Below are 22,203 nucleotides of genomic sequence, written 5' to 3' on the forward strand. Positions count from 1 at the left end.
CCCATCCATCCAGCTGCACTCATACCTAACGCATATACTCACGCATGTACGTGTTCATGCGGACTACAACGTTAAACTTCTAGAAAATTGCTGCTATTTGTCGGAGGACCACCTCTAACAGTGTCAATATGAGGTTGGTCCTCGCAAGGCGTAGAATATTGCCAAGATCCGTCCATCTTAGAACCCATTGTCGAGCCTTGTCGACCTCCACCGCCTTTCGTGTTGCGAGACGTAGCTCGGAATTCAATTCCGGGTTTACGAGCAGCTACGATCCAAACGAAGAAGGGCGCGGCCCTATGTTCTCGAAGAATACCTTCGGAGTACCTCAATTTTACCCTCGAGACCTCAAGAAACGAGTCGACGAATACGTAGTCGGACAAGACCGAGCGAAAAAGACGATATCTTCCGTTATCTTTAACCACTACCAGAACTTACGGCGGCGGCAGCATCAAGAGGAACAAGAGAGGAAGCAAGATGAAAAGCTTATGCGGCAGGCCATAGCCCGCGGTCGTAATGCGAGGGAGAGGGAGCCTCGCCCAGTTGAAGGTTGGCATCACCTGGCATCAATGACTCGACGGTATCGCACTGACGACGTATCCAAAGATGAATATCCGGGCCACCATGATTCTACACAGAATATGCATCAGGCATGGCAACATGCTGAAGAGAAGATCGATTTCTACATACCCGAAGATACTAGTCGAACGCCACCAGTTAAGATCGATAAAAGTAATTTACTACTAATAGGCCCAACCGGTGTTGGGAAAACCTACATACTCGAGTAAGAGTTTACTCGCTACCAATATACATGTACGCCTTAGCTAAACCTCGGCAGGACATTGAGCAAGAAGATTAACGTTCCTTTTGCGATATGCGATTGCAACTCCTTCACCCAAGCCGGCTACATAGGCCAAGATGTCGAGACGTGCATCGAAAGGTTATTAATAGAGTCTAACTACGACGTGACGGCTACGGAACAAGGAATAGTAGTCCTTGACGAATTCGATAAGATTGCGAAACGCGAAACAACAAACGGGAGGGATGTGGGTGGCGAAGGGGTACAGCAGGCGTTGTTAAAGCTGGTTGAAGGGACCAAGGTTACAATTAATGTCAAGGAGAATCGCTCATCATCTTCGTCACGTACGGCAAGTCCAATTACCACGAATTATACTGGTCCGGGATCTACGAGCTCTACCTCAGGGCCTCAACCGACGCCGCCGGCTTCCGGAAAGGTGGATCAATATACTATCGATACGAGCAACATATTATTCGTCATGTGCGGAGCCTTTGTCGGACTCGACAAAACGATATTGAATCGGGTATCTAAGTCTAGTATGGGCTTTGGCTCTGAGCTCCGGAGTCGACATGTGTCCGGAAACAAAGCAGATCTTCCACCAGCACTATTCAATCACCTTCCTCACAGACCCCCGAACGCCGAGGATACGTCAACCCTTACCGCACTGGACCTCGCGACGCCCGAGGACTTGCAAAGCTTCGGATTTATTCCGGAACTTATCGGACGTGTGCATAATATCGTGGCGCTATCACCGTTGTCGAGGAACGATTTATTAAGAATCCTGATCGAACCGCGCAACTCGCTAGTCGCGCAATACACGGCACTATTCGAGACCTATCCTTCCAACCTCTTCTTCACGCAGAAAGCCTTGCAAGCCATCGCAGAGCGCGCGGAGAAAGCGCAGACGGGCGCTCGGGGACTGAAGATGGAGATGGAGCGCGTGCTGGCCGAAGCCATGTTTGACGCTCCTACGCACTACGTATTAGTCACCGAGAAAGCCGTGCGCGGCGAGGAGAAGGTCGGCTATTGGGGTAAGGATGGTCGACTCGAAGTCGAGAGGCTGATACGCGAGGAGGATGGTCTAGCCGGCGTCCCGGGGCAGGATGCTCGCAAGAGGGAGATCGTGAGTAGCTTCGGCGACTACCGGGAGGCTGGCCAGAGCGGTGCTTAGAAACATGTAGCACCTCTGGAATCGAGTCCGCATTAACCATTGTTTTACCGTACACCATGGTGTTTTTGTTTTGGGATACAGTATTCGGCGCGGTGTTGATATGGGAAAGGTGTCTTTTTTAACTACTATTACTACTACTAAGGGCATATTCAGCATATTCAGCATGGCCGTTTTACATGGAGCGGTTTGGTGTTGGGAAGGCATTGAGGGATGATAGGGTACGAAGTGGGTATAAGAGGCATGTAAGGTATATATATTAACTCAAGAGATACTGAAGTAATTTCACATCTCGGTTACGAATTTATATGGATAGCGCATGGATAGTAGGCAGGCAGGCATGAATTATAATACGTTGCTTTTTTTTTTTATAGAGTTTCGGTAATAACTACATGTCACTTCTTGTAGACATGACGAATAAAGGATGAAATGGCACCATTTAGCTACCTCCTAGGTATTCTAGGGAGCATTAGACAGTAGTAGCACTTGATACGAAAGAGGCTTTATAGAACGGCATAGAAGGTTTGTTTCCTCTTGTACATATTTACAACAGCTAGGCGTGATCTGTGTCAACCAGCCCCCTGCTTTCTTCTAGGCACAGGGATCGCTTCCCCAGCTGGCGAGGAAAATAGAATTGGCGTCTCTGATGTTGCTGCTGGTTCTTGTTATTTGAGTCTGCAATGTTTTCAATTGTCAAACTGTTCTCTGCTTCGGATAGCCAATATGCGCCTCCGGCCTACTACTACTACTCCATCCCCACTCTAGTAGTTGCTTGTTTTATTTTGTACATGGAAAGTCGATACCTTGCACTGCGGCTCTATTTTGACAAACGGTTTAACAAAAATCGGAGAGACCAGAGTAGGTTTTTCGTATTAGGGAGGCTATGTTTCATTTGTCTATAGCTTCTTGGGCAGCGACTGGACCATACCCTTGCCGTTGTAGCCTTCGGACGAGATACCGGTGATGGGCTCGGCACGTTGTTTCTGTTATCTATCAGCACATGAAAGCTTTCGAAATAAACAAATAAATTCCCCAATTCCGTTCTTACCTTGAGGTACTCGTTCGAAGCCTCCTGCCATTCCCTGTTCATGGTGCTAGGAGGGGGACCGCCGAATGCCCGCGCCGTGGCGAAGATGACGAAACTGGCGAACAAGCCCATCGCGGTGTATAGAGCGATCTTGCGTCCCTCATCCGGAGGGGGGACGGCGCGAGGACCGTGGTTGCCGAAGGCGATCCAGTAGGCTGTTGAGGGGTATTGGTATCAGTGTCGTGATCTCTTCAAATATGTGATTCGTGAATGGCTAGAATCAGGCCTTGCGGATCCACTCTTCATTCCATAATGTCGCAACGAAAACGTCCCACCTCTCCCCCAATATCCCAATCTCGACAGCCCAAACGCGGAGTAACGATGCTTCTTTTTTCTCGAGCGCAACTCGAGACTCAAATGGGTGCTAATGTATGGAAGAAATCGCAAAATATTACGTACCGGCTTTCTTCTCCTGGAAGGTAAGATCGGCCCAGTTCTCCTTCATGCGGTCTCGCAGGGCCATCCAGAGCTCGGCCTGCTCAGTCTGAGGCAAGCCTTCCCATCGCTTCTCGATGTTGGCTAGGGTCGGGTTCGAAATGGCGTGCGTGGAGGCGGCGGCGCGGGGAACGAGAGGAGTGGTCGTTCTGCTGGCCCGGAGGGCGCCGCGCAGGAGAGACGTTGCGGGTGTGCGCATCATTGTGACTCGTGGTTTTTTTTTGTTGAAGGAGGAGGGAAAAATTAAAAACAAGCCAACAAGAAAAAAAAAAGATTAAGTAATGCCGTTCGAGTTCGGTTGGGAGAGCGGAGATGTGGACCAATTGAGGCGGTCGCGAGGCCTGCTAGACGATAGAGTGGGATTCGCGGGAAGTTTTGACGACAAGATGCTGTTAGAGCTTTCTTATTTTTTGGGCCGGTCTTTCAATTGACAGAGTCTTTTTTTCGGATTGAGGTCAGTAAGTCGTATGATTGTGGTGGAGCCGACAGAGGAGCTGTCAAGCTTTTACACTTGCAATTTCATGGTTGCCACCTGGGAAACTGTGCTAGCTCCACAAGCTACAGGCATAGAGTACCTACGGCTAAAGTTCGGACCAAGGTAAAAACAAGTGATAAGTAGAAGCTTCTAAGGTTGGAAGGATAAGGTACGACGTCACACAAGAGGAACCAGGATTTTGATAGGTCTACTGCAGCAGTTACAGCCTATAGGTACCTAATGGTATAGGTAAGACGATAAGATGCATTATTACTGGCAACTGTCGAATTTCAATTTGTCTACGAAGTCGGTTCTCTTATATGCGTTGGAAACATATGAAACAAGTTACGAGAATAATCCGAGAACTCTTTGAGAGGCCTCTATCCTTCAAATAATTGTAATTTGTAAGAATGGATATTGCAGGTCATGACAGGTAGCTACCTGATTCAAGCCATTGATACATACCAGGTAACGAAGAGGCACACTGCTTTTCCCATGGGATGTATCTTATCTTTATTAGAGTTAATTAATTGTCATCACCCAACGTCCTGGATTAAGTATACTATTTTCGACGGTTTCTCTGAGGCAATGTTACTGTTGGTTTTCTCCAATATGTCGCTACCATTTAGCTTTTGGCCATATAATAATGATAATTTAAAAGCTTGAAAGTCTTCATATCAAGCGCCAGGACAGGGCTGGATACCAAGCTTCTTATAGTGACCTCTACCTCTAATATAAATAATCTCCAGGTCGGATTCCTGAAATAGGACCCGTATTGGTCCTTAAAAGAAACAATAGAGGCTATTTGATACCGGATAGGCTGGTGACAGAGCACAGCTAGCGGTTGTATGGGTTGTCTGTCCCGAGCGCTTTCTGCTGTGCGTGGTCCTCGACCTTGTGGACTTTATCTAGCTGCTGGTCTTGTTTTGCCATGCGCTGTTGTCTCTTGTCTCGTTCCTCCTTCAAAGCGGGACCCAGCACATAGTAAGCTAAATAAGAGGTTCAGTATAATCACACGTACAATGCAGAGGAGCTATGCCCGGTCCATACCATTCCAAGCTCCAAAGGCTGCGGCGAGACCTATGGGAAGAGCGGTGCGAGTAAACGAACTCATTCTCTACTGAGTGTATGTGTAAAAAATATTTTTGGAGATACGAAAGGTAGGAGGAGATCCAAAGTGATAATTGGTATAATGATATGTAGCTTGATCTTGAGGGAATACTAACAAGGTACCTACCTCTTTTGTAAAAGAAAAAGGAATTAAGTTTGGTTAGCGCATAGTTATACTTATTACAGAGGTAGATACGTATGAATGCTGGAGTAGAAAATGTATGTATGTATTTATGCGTAATATATTTAGTATCGGTGCTTCAACTACGTTAGGTATTTCGTACATTACATGTAAGATCCATGTCTTTAGCCAGCCCCACCACATCGCCCTTTACATAGTACATGTACCTTTACATGTACCTTGACGCGTCTTAAAGTGCTTTTTGACGCGTTGAGGTCTTCGTTATCGACTTCGTTATCGACAACGTCTGCCTAATTTATATATCCGCGTAACATAAGTGGATTTCTCTTCGCTCCAATGTAAGGAAATGCATCTGGGACTCAATGGCGAAATGGAAGGAGCTTGGAGAGGTGCCAGATTCGGACGACGAAAGTGGCTTCGACACCAGTCAAGAATCCGAACATGACTTCCCACTGCAGCAGAGTGGCGCCGATATACCAGATGGGCCTGTTCTTGAAGATCCCGTATCTAAGGAACAAAATATTTGGGATATCCCACTATCATCTCAACCCTCCAAAAAGGAACGTAACGTAAACAACAGCTCACCTCGACCACAATTATCACAAGCACCCTCCGAGTTACCGACTACTCATCATCCTGACTCGTCCCCTCTTTCGTCGTTACCACCCCTTGAGCCTAGGAGCAATCCGGAGAACTCAGCCCAACCCGCCGAGACTAGTAGCACTGAGTTAAACGAAACCCAAGCGTCAAGAGTAGCCTCTCCTACTTCGCATAACCAGTTCGTCAATGCAATCTTTGAGGTAGATACCCCGGACGACAGCGAAGAGGGCTTGGTACAAGAAACGATCCGGCCTGCGCGATCGTTAAGACCACGCAAACCAATCCAAGAGCATCCTTATTTACTCGAGAGTGCACAATATAGCAAGACCCTTAAATCGCATGGCGTCAGACCCTTGCGTGTGCTAATTGAGGAGGCAGCAAGAAAAAGAAGAGAGGAAGAGGATTCCCAAGAACAAGAATATGAAGATGAAAGTCAATCAACTCTTAGAGAATTGGCTCAAGAAGAGTCAGGGGACAGCCAAGTTGTTCAAGAACCTGATCTACTGGAGATTGTCGATGTCGAAGAGTTATCAATAGCCAAAAGTTCATCCCCTTTCTCCGGGCATAAAGATGTTGTTGAACAAGGTGTTTTGCTTCGGAGTTCACAGGATGATGACGAATTTCCTGATCCGGCTGATGTAGATAAATGGAAGTTAGGAAAGGCATCGATTACGACAGCTAAAAGACATGCCTCGCCCAAGGCCTCATTGAAACGGAAGCTGCCAAAATTGCATCAGCCAGTTAGGTTTGCGAGCGCCGTCTCTCCACGAGCGCAACCTGCCAGTATATTCGATATTCCACCATCACCACCGCAAACAAGCCCAAACTTCCTGGCTCGTACACCAGCCACTAGCATGGAACGTTCTCGACTAGTCACGGCGCTGACACCAAGACCAAGTAGTACAATCTCATCTAGGAGCCAAAGCCCTGCACCTGCAAACGAGAGCACTAGTATGATTGACCTTACTATAGGGGAAGATGATGACGAGATTGATGATGGGCAAGATGCGGAATCTAGTGGCGATTCCGAGAGCGACACTGAAATTGTGCGAGCCGCAATGAGGAGGAAGATGCGCGGCGTATTACCTGCTTCTTGGCTCCGACTCGACCGGCAAAGCATGCCCCGGAAGAATTCTCCGGATGTTTTGCGACGAAGCCCCGACCACTCGCCCGAACGGGCCCAGAGGAAAGGTGTAGCTCAGCGGCGGCAGGTGTCTCCTCGACCTGGTGTTGATACGGCACTATTTCTTGATGATTCGGATGATGATAATACGACTTTACGAACTGATGATCTTGATTTTCAAAGCGAAAATAATAACATACGTATCTTCGAAGACGACGCTGGCTCTGTTATCGAAGATAACTCGATTGACTACATGCTTTCGGGAAATAAAAGAGCTAGCATGGATACCACTGGATTAGAACGGCCTAAGAAACGGAGAAAAAATCAGCAGCCAACATTTAAAGGGAATCTAGGCCAACAGAAGCGGCAGCAGAGGATTACAGGACTGCTAAGTAGGGCAAAGAGTGCGGTGACCGAACCGAGTATCAAGAGACGCCATATGGGGAACAGTTCGAGTGGAAGGCGTCGCACAAACGGTCTAAGCAAACCAGTAAACAGACCTACACCCCCGCCCCGGCTTAGTATCTTAGATGTTGTCGAACCAGATGCACCTCCTTTTATTCGTATAGCTGCTCGATCAGCGAATAGAAGATTAGACCAGGGCAGATCCAGCCCTTCGAAGAAACAGATTGCGCTTGGGACGCGCGAGGATAATATTGACGCTACTAGTGTCTTAAGAGATTGGAAAAGGGGTCGTATCAAACCCAAGACTTCTACCAAGGGCTTGACCAAGTCTCAAGTTAAATTACCGAAACCTCTTGGTTCTCTATGTCACAATTCCGTTACCCAACATCCAAGGGAAGTTACTAAACCCCCTACTGCCCCCGTGCTTTTGAGTCGCTTTTCGCAACCTCGGCGAATGGTTAAGCAAGCGAGCATTGAGAACTTCATGACTATTGAAGCGGGGACATCATCCACATCCAGTCAACTGGGCAATGAAGTCTCTTTATCGAAACGTTCTCAATTTGGCAGAATCAAGTCCTTTAATGCAAATCCGCGGCCTGCGCAACTCGAAGCAGTTGGCGAAGAGATTGGGCGGCATGCCTTCGATGCGCGGAAGAGAGCTCTTGACGCATTATACAGAAAGTCGCGTAAGGATTTACCTATACCAGCACGTATTGGGCTCGAACGAGTTATAGATCATAGCGCATCTCCTGGAAGTTCTGATAAACCTACTGGGGATTCGGCGTCTAGCAATGGTCTCGAAAGGCCTCAACCCGTTGTGGGACAAAAACGTTTAAAGTTTCGGAAACATTTTCGTCCTCGACATGTGGATACTACGGCGCCTCAGTATGTGCATGCTAATGATCCCCTACCTCGTGAAGCGAGTCCAGTAAGTCCTATTTTTGAAGCGGCTCACGCCTCAGAATCCTCAGGCAAGTTATTAGGGCTTGGTCCATTCGGCACGCATTATACTCAGCACTTTGAGATATTCCCACTAGATCTTGGTGTTTTTTTTCATGAAAGTACAATTCTCGGGAGCGGTCGTCTACGCAAGGCGACGAACGAAAGGTCTCGAAATAGTTTTCGTCAACCAAGAGGCCATGCTATATTTGTCCTTGGAGAGAAAACACTACGGTGGGGTCTGTGGGATGCCCAGGTTTCATCAGAAATAGGCATCGTTTTGGACTGGATAGTGGAATATCTTCATTCAGAGTCTCCTGACCTTAGTTGGGGCATAAGTCCAGTACAGGCCGCAGACTTTGTACTGGAATACCTTCAAGACAACATAAGCTTCTCAGACGATGAGAGTGAGAAATATTTTGCGGGTCGGGCTTTAGAAGTACTGCAAACCTTTACACAACGCCTAGAGACTCTACCGCTCCAACCTCGGGATCTGGGCCGACCACTTACAGACGTGATGAGTCGTGGTCTGGTTATTTCATTCCAAGTCTTGCGGATATGTCATAGCCTTAGCCAGCTATCAGAGACGTTCCAACTTGAAGAAGTACTAGGCAAAATCGCCAAAAGGACAGCTCGTGAATTGCTTGCGAGGGAGCTGGCAGATATACGGAACTTGTACCATGACCTACAACGTATACCCTTCCGTGAAAAAGGTATTCGGAATGAGCAATATTCAGTAATCTGTTGGGTTATGCTCATTCGAGTGCTTGAAGAATCCCGTACCCCAAGATCCGGATTTTGGGATATTGTCTCTTCCGTCATCTTAAACACAGACCTAAACTCTATCAGCGACGCGCATACTTTCGAACAAATATGGTATAATCTATTCACTTTACTTCCTCTAGGGGAGTTTGACAACTCCGGCGTCATTGTTCCAGGTATTAGGCACACCATTCCCTTGGAGGGTTGGGTGCTGCCGCAAAAATTACTCAAACGTGTCTTCCAGCTATATGAAAGTAATTCCCGACAGGCACCTAGTTTCAATGATTATTGTCGAGGAGTAGTAAGTCGTTGCCACTACCTCGTGGAACAATGGGGCTGGCGAAAATCCAATGGTATAATAGGGACGATATTCGACTTTTTTGCTGCTCGAGGTCTTTCGCATCTGAGGAATGAAGAAGTGTATAAATCACCAGAGTTCCTAGAGCATCTCGCAGAGTCTCCGTCGCTTGCTATCGTACCGGAAGATCGATGCTTTCATATCTTTCTAAAGCTTCTGGCATTGTCCATCAAGCGCCTCGAGGATCATGGCCTGATTAAGGATGCTAGAAATATGCTGGCAAGAGTTTTACCAAATCACAATCGGCAATATGAAAAGGAGAAAGATATACACGAGAGCGAATTAGCTGCTCTGAGGAATCATCATGATCTTCTCTGCACGCTTTACTGGGCTGCGCCATCCGGTTTGCGACCTTCCGTACAAACGATCGAAAAACTGGTGATACCTGGTAGTTCTCATAAAGAAGCCTGCTTGATTAGCTTGCGAGCTTGGAGCCAACTATCGCGATATGTGATATCTTCGGAAGAAAACAATAACGGATACAAGCCCTTTGCTGACTGGCAGAAGAACATATTTCAACAAGTAATGGAACAATACTTGTCAGCCGAATCAGATATCCAACAGCAACTCCTGAATATGTCCAAAGATGCTTCGAGAAATATAAGTCGAGAGATGGTCAATGCGGTCGTGAAGCTGAACAGGAAGGGTGCAATGGATGTAATACACTCCTCGATGAAGGGATTCCTAAATGTCATTCGGCTCGCCCCAACTCTCGGTGCCGCTTCCTTTGCGTTAAATCATTGTATGCTAATACATATTATATGCTTGAGGAAATTTTGCTAACTTTGTTTAGATCAATTGGACCAGGTTTTCACTCGGTTCCCGTTCTCGTCAGCAAACTTTGATTGGAGCAGCTTGCGGGTTGCTACAGATATCATTGAATACTATGTCACTCGAATCGAAGAGTTCTTCGGTCAAGGCCCCGTCCAAGTTGAACACACCTGGCATGGAGAAGACGCTATTATGGTAAACTCTTGTCTTCTTGAAATCTGGGTTCACTTTATTAACGCGTGCGTAGCTTCTTGAACGAAAAATGGCCACCCCTTTCGTCACAATGACTCATGCTATCATTGGTATGGATTTCAAAGACATTGGACTCGGCCCAACGAGCGATCGCTCCATCTGCATGGAACAAGCTGTATTACTTTCCGGACGACTGGCAGCTCGGCTAATCCACGCCCGTCTTTCGGTAGGTTCCTGTCTTGAATATAATATATGCGTTGCAAGCTGACGGTCCTAGCGTGTTTCCCAGTTTTTTACTACTGGAAAATATAGCTTATTCCCAAATGTGGCAAAGGCTGTCGACTCTCCGTCAAGGAAATATCGCGCTCTCTTCCTCGCCACACTAATTGAGCAGGGCGTAGATGATTTTAAGGTAGGCATCTTATGCATGTTGCAATCAGGCTTTGCTAACTTGGTTCAAGGATTTGGGTAGCTCGATCCTCGATCTCCTCTTAGGAGAACTCGTAAAACCTTGGAGGTTTCTGGCTTATGAAAACCGTCTCGCGCTCGCGGTAAAACGTCACCATGATCCAAGCTTGAAGGATGCGATCATAGAGAGTGGAAATAACCCCGACTACAATTCAAACCGGGCGTTATTTGGCCGTAAGTATTATTCGAGCAACTGGAAGATTTCGTTATTAATGTCTAGCCAGATGTAGTTGCCGTGATGCGTAAGACGTTACGATTTGCAGAAGCAAGCCGGAAACAACAATTACAGTCGCAGTTCTCGAAGGCTCTGAAGAGCACGATGGACCAGATGAAACTTGATTTGAAGTCTATCACGCTAGACTCTCCCGAGCATGCTGATTATATTGAGTTTGTTCGGTCGATCGTCACTGTGATTCGATCGCAAGATCTCTGTCCTGTGGATTCGTATTTTTACCAAATCAGCCGGGAATATTCTCCCTCCAGTCAAGACCCTCGCCTACAAATAGCAGGCATATTGTCGTGGGGTCTCAAATTGGAGGAAGGGGATAGCAAAGCAGTACCCGGGCTTTTCTATCTCCTTTTCCCCAACTTTAAGTTGGCACTCGCCAATGGTAAGCTTGGCAATGAAAGAGCTATCCTTCAACAGGGGATGGGGAACTTTCATGTATATTCCTTTATGCTCAGTAAAATGCTCCCGGCAATCAGCAAAGCAGCACTTCAGGTCCCTACAGGGTGGATTATACTGGACACTTACGTTAGTGCGTTTGAAGTACTACTTGCAGCACCCTGCATCTGCAGGGAAATGGGCAGGGAGGACGCAAAGGGGTTCCTGGTCTTTCTCAAGATCACGTTAGCTGGAATTGGACAGCTCCAGACCCTCGGCGCTGCTTCTTTGCATGAAGAACATGTTTATACACTCATCCGGATCATACAGCTTCTCAATTTGCTGTCGCCGTCATTAACAGCATATCTGATAAATGAGCCAGCTTCTCAAGAAGCAATCGATATCACGAGAGTAGGTGAGGCTTTTACAAATTTTACACGGGAAGCGGAAAAATATCTTTCCAACCTTCTCAACAACTTAGGGCACAGGACATCGTCCAATATAGAGGCGCTACCTACTATAGATTCGAATAGACTCTTTCAAGGGCTTGGAGGACAGAGAGCCAGCCTCCCATTAGAACCGGACGAACATATTACTAGATTCGCAAACCACATGATACGAGACATTAATGAGAATTGGGTGTCGAACGGGTCGACTATCAGTATAAGGGGGCCATCTAGGGTGCAGGGGCAAACATCGACGCAGTCTGGGCAAGGGACTCTGGTGCCGAGGTGGGACCCGAGAAGGTTGATCCAAGCTCTTAATAGAGAGCTTCAAGAGTGGAATTATGCCAACGATTTGGCGACTGCGACTTCGAGGCTCGCTGAATTACCGCTTGACGAATTTTTATTTTAATATATGTAACTGCATCTAGCGTGGCGTTAGGGGGGGGAGGGAGGGGGGAGGAGAATAACCTCGGACACTAAAGAAAATGAATTATCTGATAAAATTACCTGAATTTTCATGATGTTGTCAAATAACATCTTCTGTGGTGTATGTAAAAGAGATAATAGGTACCTTAGGTACCTGTACCTAGGTACTGTACTAGGCGGTATGATGAGTAATCAGATAAGGTAGGAGGTAGGCTACCTAGGAGGTATTTTGTGGGGTCGGCGCTCGGACCACGGCAAGTACCGAAGTTTTCGACGTCAGCCAAAACATGGAATTTCCTATCGTCCTTCTTACAATATCGCAAGCTATGCATTCGCCTGCTCGCAAAGAGCGCCAATTTTCCGGATGCATACTCGGTCGCTACGTGCCTTTCGCTCGGCGGCACTTAGCTTACAGAAGCCACCATTAGCCACTTATCCCACTCGACTTTTTCACTCTTCAGCCCCTGTTAATGCTGCCGGCAATGGCAATGGCAATGGCAACACCGGGCCCCGCGATGACGGAAATAAGCCCGAGAAGGAAAGCGGAGCTGGAGACAATGACAATGGGGATGAAAACCTGTTTGGAGAGAATTTATCTGCCGCTGAAGGGAAGACTCAAGGCCGAAAGAAGCCTAGCAATAGCTCCTTGAAGTCTCGTATCCTTCGTAATCGTAAACCCGAGGAGCTACCCCCTGTTCATGTGCCAAAGTCCTTTCTCTCCAAGGCCATCAGTCGCCCTTCGGATACGGAGACGCACTTCTCACCTAGCAGAATTAGCGAGAGGGATGCGCACATCATGCTAGAGGAGGCCTTATTCCATCCGCAAAATGAAAGTGTGGTAGATGAGCATCTTGCCTATCTAGTCGAAGCTACGGCGTGGTCCGATGAGACGATAGCTGAAGCTCGACAAATTCTAGGGTCAAATCTAGATGCGGATTTTATACAAAGGAAGGGAAATATCTTGGTTGCTGCCGCCTTCTGGGCCGCTGTAATATCCACCCGGGACGCTCACGGGGAAAAAGCAGCCGAACAACTGCACGAGAAGGCACCGGTTTCGAATTCGGGCGATCTACTTACTGCCCTCACATACGGGATACTATCGTCTTCGGGTAAAGGATTGCCGCAGCTAAGTAATGCTAAGCAAATAATTGCCAACGCGTTAAACGACTCCCCTCTAGAAGCATCGACGGTTAGCTGGTTTGAGCAGGACCTGATTGAGGATATTGTAGCCTCTATTAACGCCGATTTGCGAATCCAAGTTCCTCACAATGTTAAGGTCGCAGATCTACGACGGCCTATCACTATCCTCAACACGCCAGAAAGTTCAGGCTATTTTATACCCCATGACGTCCTGTGTCATGTTGCTACCAAGCTAGAAGCTGATGTCCTACATTTGAAAGCCTCGGACATCGCGTACATCGTCGGTAGATACCTTGGGCAAGACGCAGCGAGAACACCTGGCGCTATATCACAGCTTGGATACAAAGCTGCTGAAAATAACGGAAGATTAAAATTAATCAGCCAACCCGAAGATCCAACCCGTAGAAAAGATCCCAAGAATTATTTGCTACTGATGGATGAATACCTGAATACGAATACGACGAACCGAGGAAAAGATGATGATCTCTGGAGGGACCTCAAAATAAACACGGTTTTAGACGAGATTCTTCACTGCGCTGATTCCGAGTCTCCCGAACAGCGGCCGCTTATCGTTCACATCAACGACTTCAATGCAATCAATATGGATACAGCATGCGGCACCATGATTATAAGCAAACTTCGAAAAGCTATCGATGGACTATGGGCGGATGGTCGAAAGATTGTGCTAGTTGGGTCTTGTTCGACTAAGGAGGCACCGAAGGCTTATCTTAGCGCATTAAGAGAGCTTGAATCATCAGAACGAGTGATTACTCTCCGCTTAGCCATGGAAGAGTATGTAGCCAGAGGGGCGTTGACAAGAGGAAGGATATCCGAGATTAGCAGCGCAATGGCAAAACGAGTCATGTTCAATACCAAGTGTCAATATCTGGAAGCAAGGGATTTCATAAGGGAAAACGAAGAGAACCTTGTGAGAATACTATCATCGATGGTGGAGCCTCCCTCCGAATCCCCGATGGCGACCACCGGGGAGATGAAATTAAGCCAAATAGACTACAGAAAGCTACCAGACTCGTGGACCAAAGAAGTTTTGCCCCTTAACGAGGTATATCGCATCGCAACCATGATGATTGGTTACTCCAAGGACCCAAGTGATATATTCAAGGCTGAGTCGCCTGAACACGTTATTGACATAATCGAAAGGCGTCAGAGGCTAAAGGACCAAGGCGCCAAGATGATGACGGCTGAAGAAAGGAATCAGAGACTAGATTCGAGGGATTCCCTTGACACGCGCAAACTTGTCCCCACCGAAGACGATCAGGAGGAGAGGATTGAGTCTGGTCTCATCAATGCACAAGACATTCGCACAACTTTTAAGGATATTCATGCGCCAAAGGAGACGATTGAGTCGGTTAAAATGCTTACCACACTTTCTCTGATCCGTCCTGAAGCCTTTTCCTACGGTGTCCTCGCCACGGATAGAATTCCCGGGTGTCTTTTATACGGACCTCCCGGTACAGGTAAGACACTGTTGGCAAAGGCGGTGGCTAAGGAAAGCGGGGCAAACATGATCGAGATATCGGGTGCGTCTATTAACAACAAATACGTTGGCGAGAGCGAAAAGAATGTGCGGGCCTTGTTCCGTTTAGCCAAGAAGAAGGAGCCGTTAGTGATCTTTATTGACGAGGGGGATGCTCTACTCGGAACGCGGGGCAGACGTGACCAAGGCTCCCGGCGCGAGACAATCAACCAATTCCTACGCGAGTGGGACGGGATGGATAAGACTAAGGCGTTCATCATGGTAGCGACTAACAGACCGTTCGACCTAGACGAGGCTGTGCTGCGTCGGCTGCCCCGTAAGCTACTAATCGACCTCCCGCTCGAGGCGGACCGCGCGGCAATCCTCCGAATCCACCTCAAGGACGAGGTTCTCGACGAGAAGTCGGTCTCGATCGAAGACCTCGCCAAGCGCACGCCCCTGTACTCGGGATCGGACCTGAAGAACGTTTGCGTGGCGGCGGCCATGGCGGCGGTCAAGGAGGAGCTGGAGCTGGAGCAAAAACAACAACAGCAACAACAGCAAGAGCAGCAAGAGCAGCAAGAGCAAGGACAAGAGCAAAAGCAAGCCGGGAAGAGCAACGAGTATGAAGGCCGGAAGAGGCGCGTGCTCGCGGCGCGGCACTTCGACAAGGCGCTCCAGGAGATCGGGGCCAGCGTGTCGGAGGACATGACGACGCTGACGGCGATCCGCAAGTTCGACGAGAAGTACGGGGACGGCGGGGCCGCGCAGCGCCGCAGGCGTAAGGGTATTGGGTTCGGAGTGACCCCGGAGGCGGTGGATGCACAGGAGGCTAGGGTTAGGAGTGGGAAGTAGGGTTTAGGTAGGGTAGGGTAGGTTAGGTCGGGTTAGGTAGAAATGGCTGGGAATTGCTTGATCACTTGTACGTACCTAGGTTCCCGCATAGGCCTGGCCGGATCGGGGCAGGCTAGGTTGGGCTTTCGCCTATGTATTAGATCATACCTTATACTGACCTTGCGAGGAATCGATGTATTGGCCGATAGGCTATGGTAACTACCTGGTAGTAGTGGGTATATTGGATTGCTCAAAGTCTTTGTGTTTTATGCCCCCTTTTCCGTCATTCAGCTTAACCATCCCTTTTCCAAGGGACTTTCCATTTCAATCCCTCTCATCTTGTGGCCCCTTCGCCAATTTTTTAAGAGCGGCAATAGTATTCGTGGCTTCGATCACTTTATTGGTAATGGGTAATCTAGACCTTGAATTTTGTGTGACCCCAGACGCAGCCTCATCTCCAAGTCTTTTCCTCCACCCTATTTTGCCATCTGTCAGATAAGCTGGGCAACTTGGGGGCCATAAGCCAACCTATCAACTTACATCTTGACCACCCGACTTTTGCTTTTTGACACGGGCTTCCACCCTATTCACGCATGTACCTCTTGCGTGGCATCTTAAAGCGGCACCGTATTTTTCCAGTGCTCGAGAGAAATATACCACTTCCCCCACGCCTATGTCGACCCTGCTTCCTTCAGCATCTGCCCCTATCTCTCCAATCAAATCATCTTACTGCTCTTCCAAACCTCTTGCCGCTTCAACAAAGCTACGTCGCCAAGATGTCCGACTACCTCAGATACTTCGACCCGGACGTTTTGTCGGACAACGAAGAATACGCCTTCGACTTTGATGACCTGGTCAACATGCCTCCAATTGGCCAAGAGCAGCAGGAGCCTGCTTCTGACGTCGACCTTGCCCTGCTGCCTGATGCTCCTGCAGCTCCCGTGGAACCGTGAGGGCTTTTTTTTTAGCACTTGCTAACAAAAAGGGTGTGGGCAGTTTATGCATCTATGCAACCTTTATTAGACCTATGAATGATAAGGCTCGCCTCAAATCTTCTTCGAGCCTGCCCAACCAACCAACCACATTAGAAAATAATCATGACTTGGGTACACTTGATCATCATCCAGTTCTTGGGCTCACTGAGCATTCATGCATTGAGTGCAACGAATCGTTCCAAACTCGGGGGCAGCTGAACGTTCATGCGGGGCAAACAATGCATTACTTGTTCGCATGCTCATGTGGTGAAAAGTTTTCACGCCTCGATGCTCGGAGCCGTCACATCAGCTCCTTTCGCAAAGGCTCCCCATCCTACCCCTGTAAACTCTGCAAGCGTCATCGCGGTAGGAAGGCCTTCCACCGGCGGGATCATCTTGTTCAGCACCTGAGAGGTTACCATTTGCTCGACGAAGGAGAAATACGCAAACATTATCCTACAAATGTATCTCGCGTACCGTGGTCCTACCTGGTTTTAGTATGTCCTTTTGTTGGATGTGAACATCATCGCGGCGAAGAGTTTCGAAGACTTAGCATATCTGACCAAAGAGAACAAAGTCCTTTCAAGAGGATATCTCACTACAACAAACATCTCAAAGATGCCCACGGCAAAATACCATTTCCCTGCTATGTGCATGGATGCGAACGAGTTGGGACCAAAGGCTATTTGCGTCAGATGGACTTGAAGAAGCATCTAGCTACTCAGCACCCAGATGCCCCAGAGTATTCGCCAGCTCCCCGAAGGAGAGAGCAGTACAACTGCCCTCATTGTGAGCATTCTTTCGAAGATTTGTTTGACCTTGGTATACACTATTGTAACCCCCCACGCAGCCTTAATGTGATTAGGAGAGCTTCGGTGGAAGGAGAGGCTAGCTATTAAAAGAGCCAATATTGTTGTGTGCTTTTCGATTGGTCTTTATGACCATATTGCCAACAACCTATTCTGAGACTGCGATACTGCTATCACCATAGCAATTGTTGTATCAGTTATCTGATTTTACGATCTCGGGGTATTCGTTTACACACCACAGAATGGAGATATACTTGGGTATAACATACCAGCAACTATTGTTTATCATTTTTCTTTCGTGTTGGGTGGATAAGTTCGGGGAAATCTGCACGATTATTTCTTTACCTTTCATGTTAGCCACTTCTGTCAACAAGGCACTTCAGTCAGATTGTTTTCTCGTGTATTCTCATCTTACGGTCTTTCCCCTATGCCGACTCTTACTACCTATCGCTTATCAAGTTGTTTCTTAGTTTATCACAATAGCTATTCACTCTTTTCAGGGATATGTGTGTCAGCAAATTCAAATATCCACCTTCTTTCATGACCAAATTCAAAATTGTGAGCTTAACAGTTTACATATAACGGCCTTGCGTCGATGCTCATACTACCTTTTGTGCTTGTTCCACTTCAACTTGGAAATTGCTTCTTGATCAAACTTTTTGTGAGGAAAATATCGTGTCCACTGGTCCTTATTAGGTAGTATAACCATGATTGCATCTTAAACTTAGGTACCGTACTGTAGGTAGATTTCTAACTAGAGGTAGGTATTACTTAGAATACCGTAGTAGCACAGCTAAGAGCGAGGACGAGAATGAATTCTTTTAGCATTTAGCTACCCCTGCACTGCGGACAGAACTCCAAAGCTATTGAATAGGGTTACGATACAATGAATACCTAGGTACATTCTTAAAATTGATGCTTGACGACGAGTTTACCCCCAGCATCATGCGTATCAAGCATCCCATGCGCGCTCTGAATATCCTGGTACTCGAACACCTTCGCAGGTTTAGCGTCCCACGCGCCATTCTCAATTTTCTTTATGATGTCCTGCAGGGGAATAGCTGATAAGGGGAACTCGGGTGTGCCTAGTACCTTGCTGTGGAACAAGCTGAAGTGAACCCCAGATTCCATCTGAACCATGGGATTAAAGCCCTCTACGGGTGCTAGTCCGCCTAACCACCCTGCTTGTAGCATCCGTCCGCCGGTGCGCGTTAGGCGGATGGATTCTAGCAACACGCGATTCCCGACCAGGTTCAGTGTCTTGTCGAAGCGCGGGTGCCCCTTTCCTAGGAGAAACTCGTCCAGATTCTCTTGTTCGAGCACGGTCTCCGCAGCACCCAATCCTTTCAGCCACCCAAACCGTTCCTCCCGCCTCGTCGTCGCCGTAACGACAGCTCCCGTGTCAACAGCCAGGTGCAGCGCGGCCTGCCCCACTGTGCTTGTCGCGCCGCGAACCAGCAGCGTGTCCCGGGGCTTCAGGTCGAGCACGGCGAACAAGCACGTCCAAGCCGTGCAGTAGACCTCCGGCAGCGCCGCGAGGTCTTCCCAGGCCAGGCCCGTCTCGACGGGGACGACGTTGGCCACGGGCACGCTGGCGAACTCCCCGTACCCGCCCGGCCGCGTCCGGCCGAGCCCGCCCATCACGCCGACGACCTTGGCGCCGAGGGGCAGCTCGCCCCCGGGGCACGACGCCACCGTGCCGACGCACTCGAGCCCCGTGATCGGGTGGTGCTCGTCCCACTCCCCGCGCCGCATGTGCGTCTCCGCGTGGTTGACGCCGAAGGCGCGCACGCGGATTAGCGCCTCGCCGGGGGATGGGGCGGGCTTGGGGACGGTTTGGTACGTGAGGACTTCGGGGCCGCCGAAGGAGGATATGACTATCGCATTCATGGTTTCGGACATGCTAAACTACACTCACTACCTTAGGCAGGTAGGTATTTGGGAGTACCTATGGTTGTTATGTCCGGATTTAAGGGATTTCAAGGACCGGTCTTGATTGCTTTGTTGGTTGGTAGGATAGAATGTCTTATCGATCAAGGCTTCATTCAACTCATAAGTGTATCTCCTGCATATATATATCAATCTGTGTAGACAGCTCGGTAAACACATGATAGAATCTCTAATTACCTAGTTCAGATATGACTTATCACTCATCTTTCATCTTATGCAGTGATCTTGCATTTGTCATTCTTCAAGTCGAATTTCTCAATGATTCTAATCTATAGCCTCGAAACGACATGGCCCAGCTACCTCTGCCACAAAAGGGCGCGCTGCATGATGTGGAATTAAATCATGCCGTGTAACTTATTAGAACGCCACTTACGGATTACGCCCCTTGATAATTGGCAGTTGACGATGGCGCTGACTAACTGGACGCAAATCCCGCGGACTCGCACAAATTTATATCACTTATATGTACACCTGATATAGGTACTTGGAAGGGTTAACATGGGCCTACTTCCCCAGTTGGGATATTGGTGCAAGACAACTATGCTTTGTAGACTGGCCCTAAATTGATACTTTCATTACAAGATGTGAATTTCCCAATTCAACTTTCCTATGTCCCATGCCTTAGTTTAGGTAGGTAGGCTATACATAGACATTGATGACCGACAACATTGGTCCTCAGTAATAACCACACTTATTGAACTTCATCCACATCTGCGTGATCTTGCAAGCCTCAGGGTTCGCAAGACACGGCTCATGGAGCGTCGGATCCGTATCCCGCAAGATGATATCGATCGAGCAGTGCTCGGTGTGCAAGGGGTCGAGGATATCGTCGTCCAGCGGCTTCTGGGCGTGGAAAGCGGCGTCGAACTTGCGCCACGAGTACGAGCAGTGGTACATGTGCCACGCCCAGGGCCCCCAAGCCCCGTTATAGTGGCCGTTGACCCAGGTATCCCGCGACAGCTCCTCCTCCGGCCGCGTGTGGTTGTTGGGGAAGAAGTGCCAGTCGAAGATGCCCAGGAAGTCGTTGATGAGCTCGGCGTTGTAGCACTCGGGCCGCTGCCACGCCCACGACATGGGGTCGAAGATGCAGCCGAGCGACTCGGCCTCTTTGATCGAGTGCCCGCAGTGGCCGAACTCTTCGCCCGTCGGCCTGGATGGCCTTGCGTGCGTCGCGGGAGCTAATGTCGAGGAGGCGCTCTCGATGCTCGCGACTTTCTCTTGTATTTGGCTGAGGATGGAGTCCAGCCGGGCTGCGTTGGTAGAACAGACGGCAACGAGGGCCATCCCGAGGAAGACGGACAAGATGGTAGGAATATAGAAGAAAGGCGATCTCCAGGGTCGGCGGCTCTTGGAGTAGGCGCGGAGGTCTTCGCGGTCTAGCGACTGCGTGTCGCTCTCGCTCAAGAGACTCTGATACTGCTCTTTGTGCTGTATCTGCGGCGTGCTCTGACTCCTCTCAGGCACGCCGCTCGACATGTTAATTGTGCTTGCCATCTAGGTATCGAGAAGGTGAAACTTTCACGTCATGGATGCTTCTGGAGTAGGTAAAGTGAAGATTTCTGAGAAAGGGAGACACAGCCCGGCAGAGCTGGCATACTTGGCGTATAAAGAAGCTGGATGAATCAAAGAGAGTTCTCATTCGTCAAGTGAGCCGGGGTTATTTTCTGCCCACCATGGTCCTCGTGAGGAGAGAGGAGAGAGGCGGAACAAATCCGCCGCAGTGTTAAGGGCGAGTTTCCAGTCCATCAACCTGCAGCATAGGTTTACCTACCTAGGTATTTGCTATGATCTTATTATCACATCCCGACCTCCGTGGTTCATCGTATATTCGACAAATCGTTGATGACTTAATATTTGTTCCAAAGTGTGCCATCACGCTAAGGTGTTGATCTTTCGATCGATAGCTTGCTACCTGGCGGCTCCAAACGGCAATTCCCGATGATGTTTTGAGGAGCGCAGGCGGCGACGTCGGCAGCCGTGAGGCACGGAATCATACCTAATTGCTTGATAGTATACCTACCTACCTACTTAGGTTACATGTGTATAGCTTACATGTATACCTCCCAGGTAGACATAGCGTCATGACTCTAGCGATATGACTAAGAGCCATGTGGATAGCAAGCAATTCTGCTGCAAGGTCGTCGTAAGGCACAGCACCAACGCAGATCAGGGTTACAGAAAAGCTTAACCCCAGTCCCGATACAACACCAGAATCGAGAATGGAAATCCAAACCCCTGTCTACAGGTGTTGATTGGTGGATGAGGTAAAAAACGTTTTATACGGTTTGGAGTGAGTCCAGACTTTCTTGATCCTGCGAATAGCATATCGCGTGATTCTTCAGCTATCTTGACCGCCTGCTCCTACGCTATACTATGTGGCACGCCCGTGAGCAATGAAGTCATGTAGAAAAAAAAACCCCGGCTAGAGGATGAGCTTATTTGAAGATCAATATTGCATATTCCGGGACTTTGCATACACCATTGACCGCGGCCAATGCCGTGACCATCGTGTAACTTTGCAACTCCAGCTTTAGAGTGTGTGCTACTCGTCCAAAGTGCAGTACCAGCGATGTCCATCAACTAATTTTCCTACCCACATACACTGCAGCTTGTGTTCAAGTAGTGCCGCTCTCAACAGCCTACTTACATCCTAATCAAATCTTAATCGTATGTCGAGTGATGGAACTTGATATGCTTAGCGTGTATATTGAA

At 48.5% G+C, this 22,203-nt stretch overlaps 8 protein-coding genes across 8 annotated transcripts; 5 read left to right on the plus strand and 3 right to left on the minus strand.

Moving 5' to 3' along the window:
• Nucleotides 1-128: 128 nt before the first annotated feature.
• F4812DRAFT_467643 (P-loop containing nucleoside triphosphate hydrolase protein) lies at nt 129-2,476 on the plus strand (the record flags this gene model as incomplete). Its single annotated transcript, XM_047938681.1, has 2 exons — nt 129-781; nt 836-2,476. The coding sequence occupies 2 exons, from the start codon at nt 129-131 to the stop codon at nt 1,965-1,967; spliced, it is 1,785 nt and encodes a 594-aa protein (XP_047793952.1). The 3' UTR covers nt 1,968-2,476.
• On the minus strand, nt 2,414-3,866 carry F4812DRAFT_187324 (cytochrome c oxidase subunit IV). Its single transcript, XM_047930084.1, has 3 exons — nt 3,451-3,866; nt 3,013-3,206; nt 2,414-2,947 (listed from the first exon to the last, which is right to left on the minus strand). The coding sequence occupies exons 1-3, from the start codon at nt 3,686-3,688 to the stop codon at nt 2,861-2,863; spliced, it is 519 nt and encodes a 172-aa protein (XP_047793953.1). The 5' UTR covers nt 3,689-3,866; the 3' UTR covers nt 2,414-2,860.
• Nucleotides 3,867-4,245: 379 nt separating this feature from the next.
• Nucleotides 4,246-5,248, plus strand: F4812DRAFT_414953 (uncharacterized protein). Its single transcript, XM_047932928.1, has one exon. It carries the CDS (start codon nt 4,810-4,812, stop codon nt 5,083-5,085), a length of 276 nt encoding a protein of 91 aa, XP_047793954.1. The 5' UTR covers nt 4,246-4,809; the 3' UTR covers nt 5,086-5,248.
• A 134-nt stretch (nt 5,249-5,382) lies between these two features.
• Nucleotides 5,383-12,321, plus strand: F4812DRAFT_414956 (Mus7/MMS22 family-domain-containing protein). Its single transcript, XM_047932929.1, has 6 exons — nt 5,383-10,142; nt 10,194-10,366; nt 10,419-10,589; nt 10,641-10,775; nt 10,825-11,005; nt 11,056-12,321. The coding sequence occupies exons 1-6, from the start codon at nt 5,576-5,578 to the stop codon at nt 12,288-12,290; spliced, it is 6,462 nt and encodes a 2,153-aa protein (XP_047793955.1). The 5' UTR covers nt 5,383-5,575; the 3' UTR covers nt 12,291-12,321.
• A 180-nt stretch (nt 12,322-12,501) lies between these two features.
• On the plus strand, nt 12,502-16,287 carry F4812DRAFT_414957 (AAA-domain-containing protein). The gene has a single exon (XM_047932930.1). It carries the CDS (start codon nt 12,672-12,674, stop codon nt 15,777-15,779), a length of 3,108 nt encoding a protein of 1,035 aa, XP_047793956.1. The 5' UTR covers nt 12,502-12,671; the 3' UTR covers nt 15,780-16,287.
• F4812DRAFT_414959 (uncharacterized protein) lies at nt 16,288-18,237 on the plus strand. Its single transcript, XM_047932931.1, has one exon. The coding sequence runs from the start codon at nt 16,786-16,788 to the stop codon at nt 17,629-17,631; it is 846 nt and encodes a 281-aa protein (XP_047793957.1). The 5' UTR covers nt 16,288-16,785; the 3' UTR covers nt 17,632-18,237.
• Nucleotides 18,238-18,265: 28 nt separating this feature from the next.
• F4812DRAFT_467651 (alcohol dehydrogenase zinc-binding domain protein) lies at nt 18,266-19,756 on the minus strand. The gene has a single exon (XM_047938682.1). It carries the CDS (start codon nt 19,441-19,443, stop codon nt 18,448-18,450), a length of 996 nt encoding a protein of 331 aa, XP_047793958.1. The 5' UTR covers nt 19,444-19,756; the 3' UTR covers nt 18,266-18,447.
• Nucleotides 19,757-19,982: 226 nt separating this feature from the next.
• On the minus strand, nt 19,983-20,804 carry F4812DRAFT_414963 (uncharacterized protein). The gene has a single exon (XM_047932932.1). The coding sequence runs from the start codon at nt 20,773-20,775 to the stop codon at nt 20,167-20,169; it is 609 nt and encodes a 202-aa protein (XP_047793959.1). The 5' UTR covers nt 20,776-20,804; the 3' UTR covers nt 19,983-20,166.
• Nucleotides 20,805-22,203: the final 1,399 nt, after the last annotated feature.

The sequence above is a fragment of the Daldinia caldariorum genome (genome assembly GCF_022478825.1).
Source record: "Daldinia caldariorum strain CBS 122874 unplaced genomic scaffold F4812scaffold_2, whole genome shotgun sequence".
Lineage (NCBI taxonomy): Eukaryota > Fungi > Ascomycota > Sordariomycetes > Xylariales > Hypoxylaceae > Daldinia > Daldinia caldariorum.

What these genes read in the sequence shown, in the direction of transcription:
- F4812DRAFT_414957 (XM_047932930.1), top strand. Translation starts at nt 12,672, where the DNA reads ATGCATACTCGGTCGCTACGTGCCTTTCGCTCGGCGGCACTTAGCTTA.
- F4812DRAFT_414963 (XM_047932932.1), bottom strand. Translation starts at nt 20,775, where the DNA reads ATGGCCCTCGTTGCCGTCTGTTCTACCAACGCAGCCCGGCTGGACTCC.
- F4812DRAFT_414959 (XM_047932931.1), top strand. Translation starts at nt 16,786, where the DNA reads ATGAATGATAAGGCTCGCCTCAAATCTTCTTCGAGCCTGCCCAACCAA.
- F4812DRAFT_467651 (XM_047938682.1), bottom strand. Translation starts at nt 19,443, where the DNA reads ATGTCCGAAACCATGAATGCGATAGTCATATCCTCCTTCGGCGGCCCC.
- F4812DRAFT_187324 (XM_047930084.1), bottom strand. Translation starts at nt 3,688, where the DNA reads ATGATGCGCACACCCGCAACGTCTCTCCTGCGCGGCGCCCTCCGGGCC. An exon ending in CTTCCAGGAGAAGAAAGCCG is followed by an intron (nt 3,207 to 3,450) that starts GTACGTAATATT and finishes ACCCCTCAACAG; the next exon opens with CCTACTGGATCGCCTTCGGC. An exon ending in CTTCGAACGAGTACCTCAAG is followed by an intron (nt 2,948 to 3,012) that starts GTAAGAACGGAA and finishes GATAGATAACAG; the next exon opens with AAACAACGTGCCGAGCCCAT.
- F4812DRAFT_414956 (XM_047932929.1), top strand. Translation starts at nt 5,576, where the DNA reads ATGGCGAAATGGAAGGAGCTTGGAGAGGTGCCAGATTCGGACGACGAA. An exon ending in ATGGAGAAGACGCTATTATG is followed by an intron (nt 10,367 to 10,418) that starts GTAAACTCTTGT and finishes ACGCGTGCGTAG; the next exon opens with CTTCTTGAACGAAAAATGGC. An exon ending in AAACCGGGCGTTATTTGGCC is followed by an intron (nt 11,006 to 11,055) that starts GTAAGTATTATT and finishes ATGTCTAGCCAG; the next exon opens with ATGTAGTTGCCGTGATGCGT.
- F4812DRAFT_414953 (XM_047932928.1), top strand. Translation starts at nt 4,810, where the DNA reads ATGGGTTGTCTGTCCCGAGCGCTTTCTGCTGTGCGTGGTCCTCGACCT.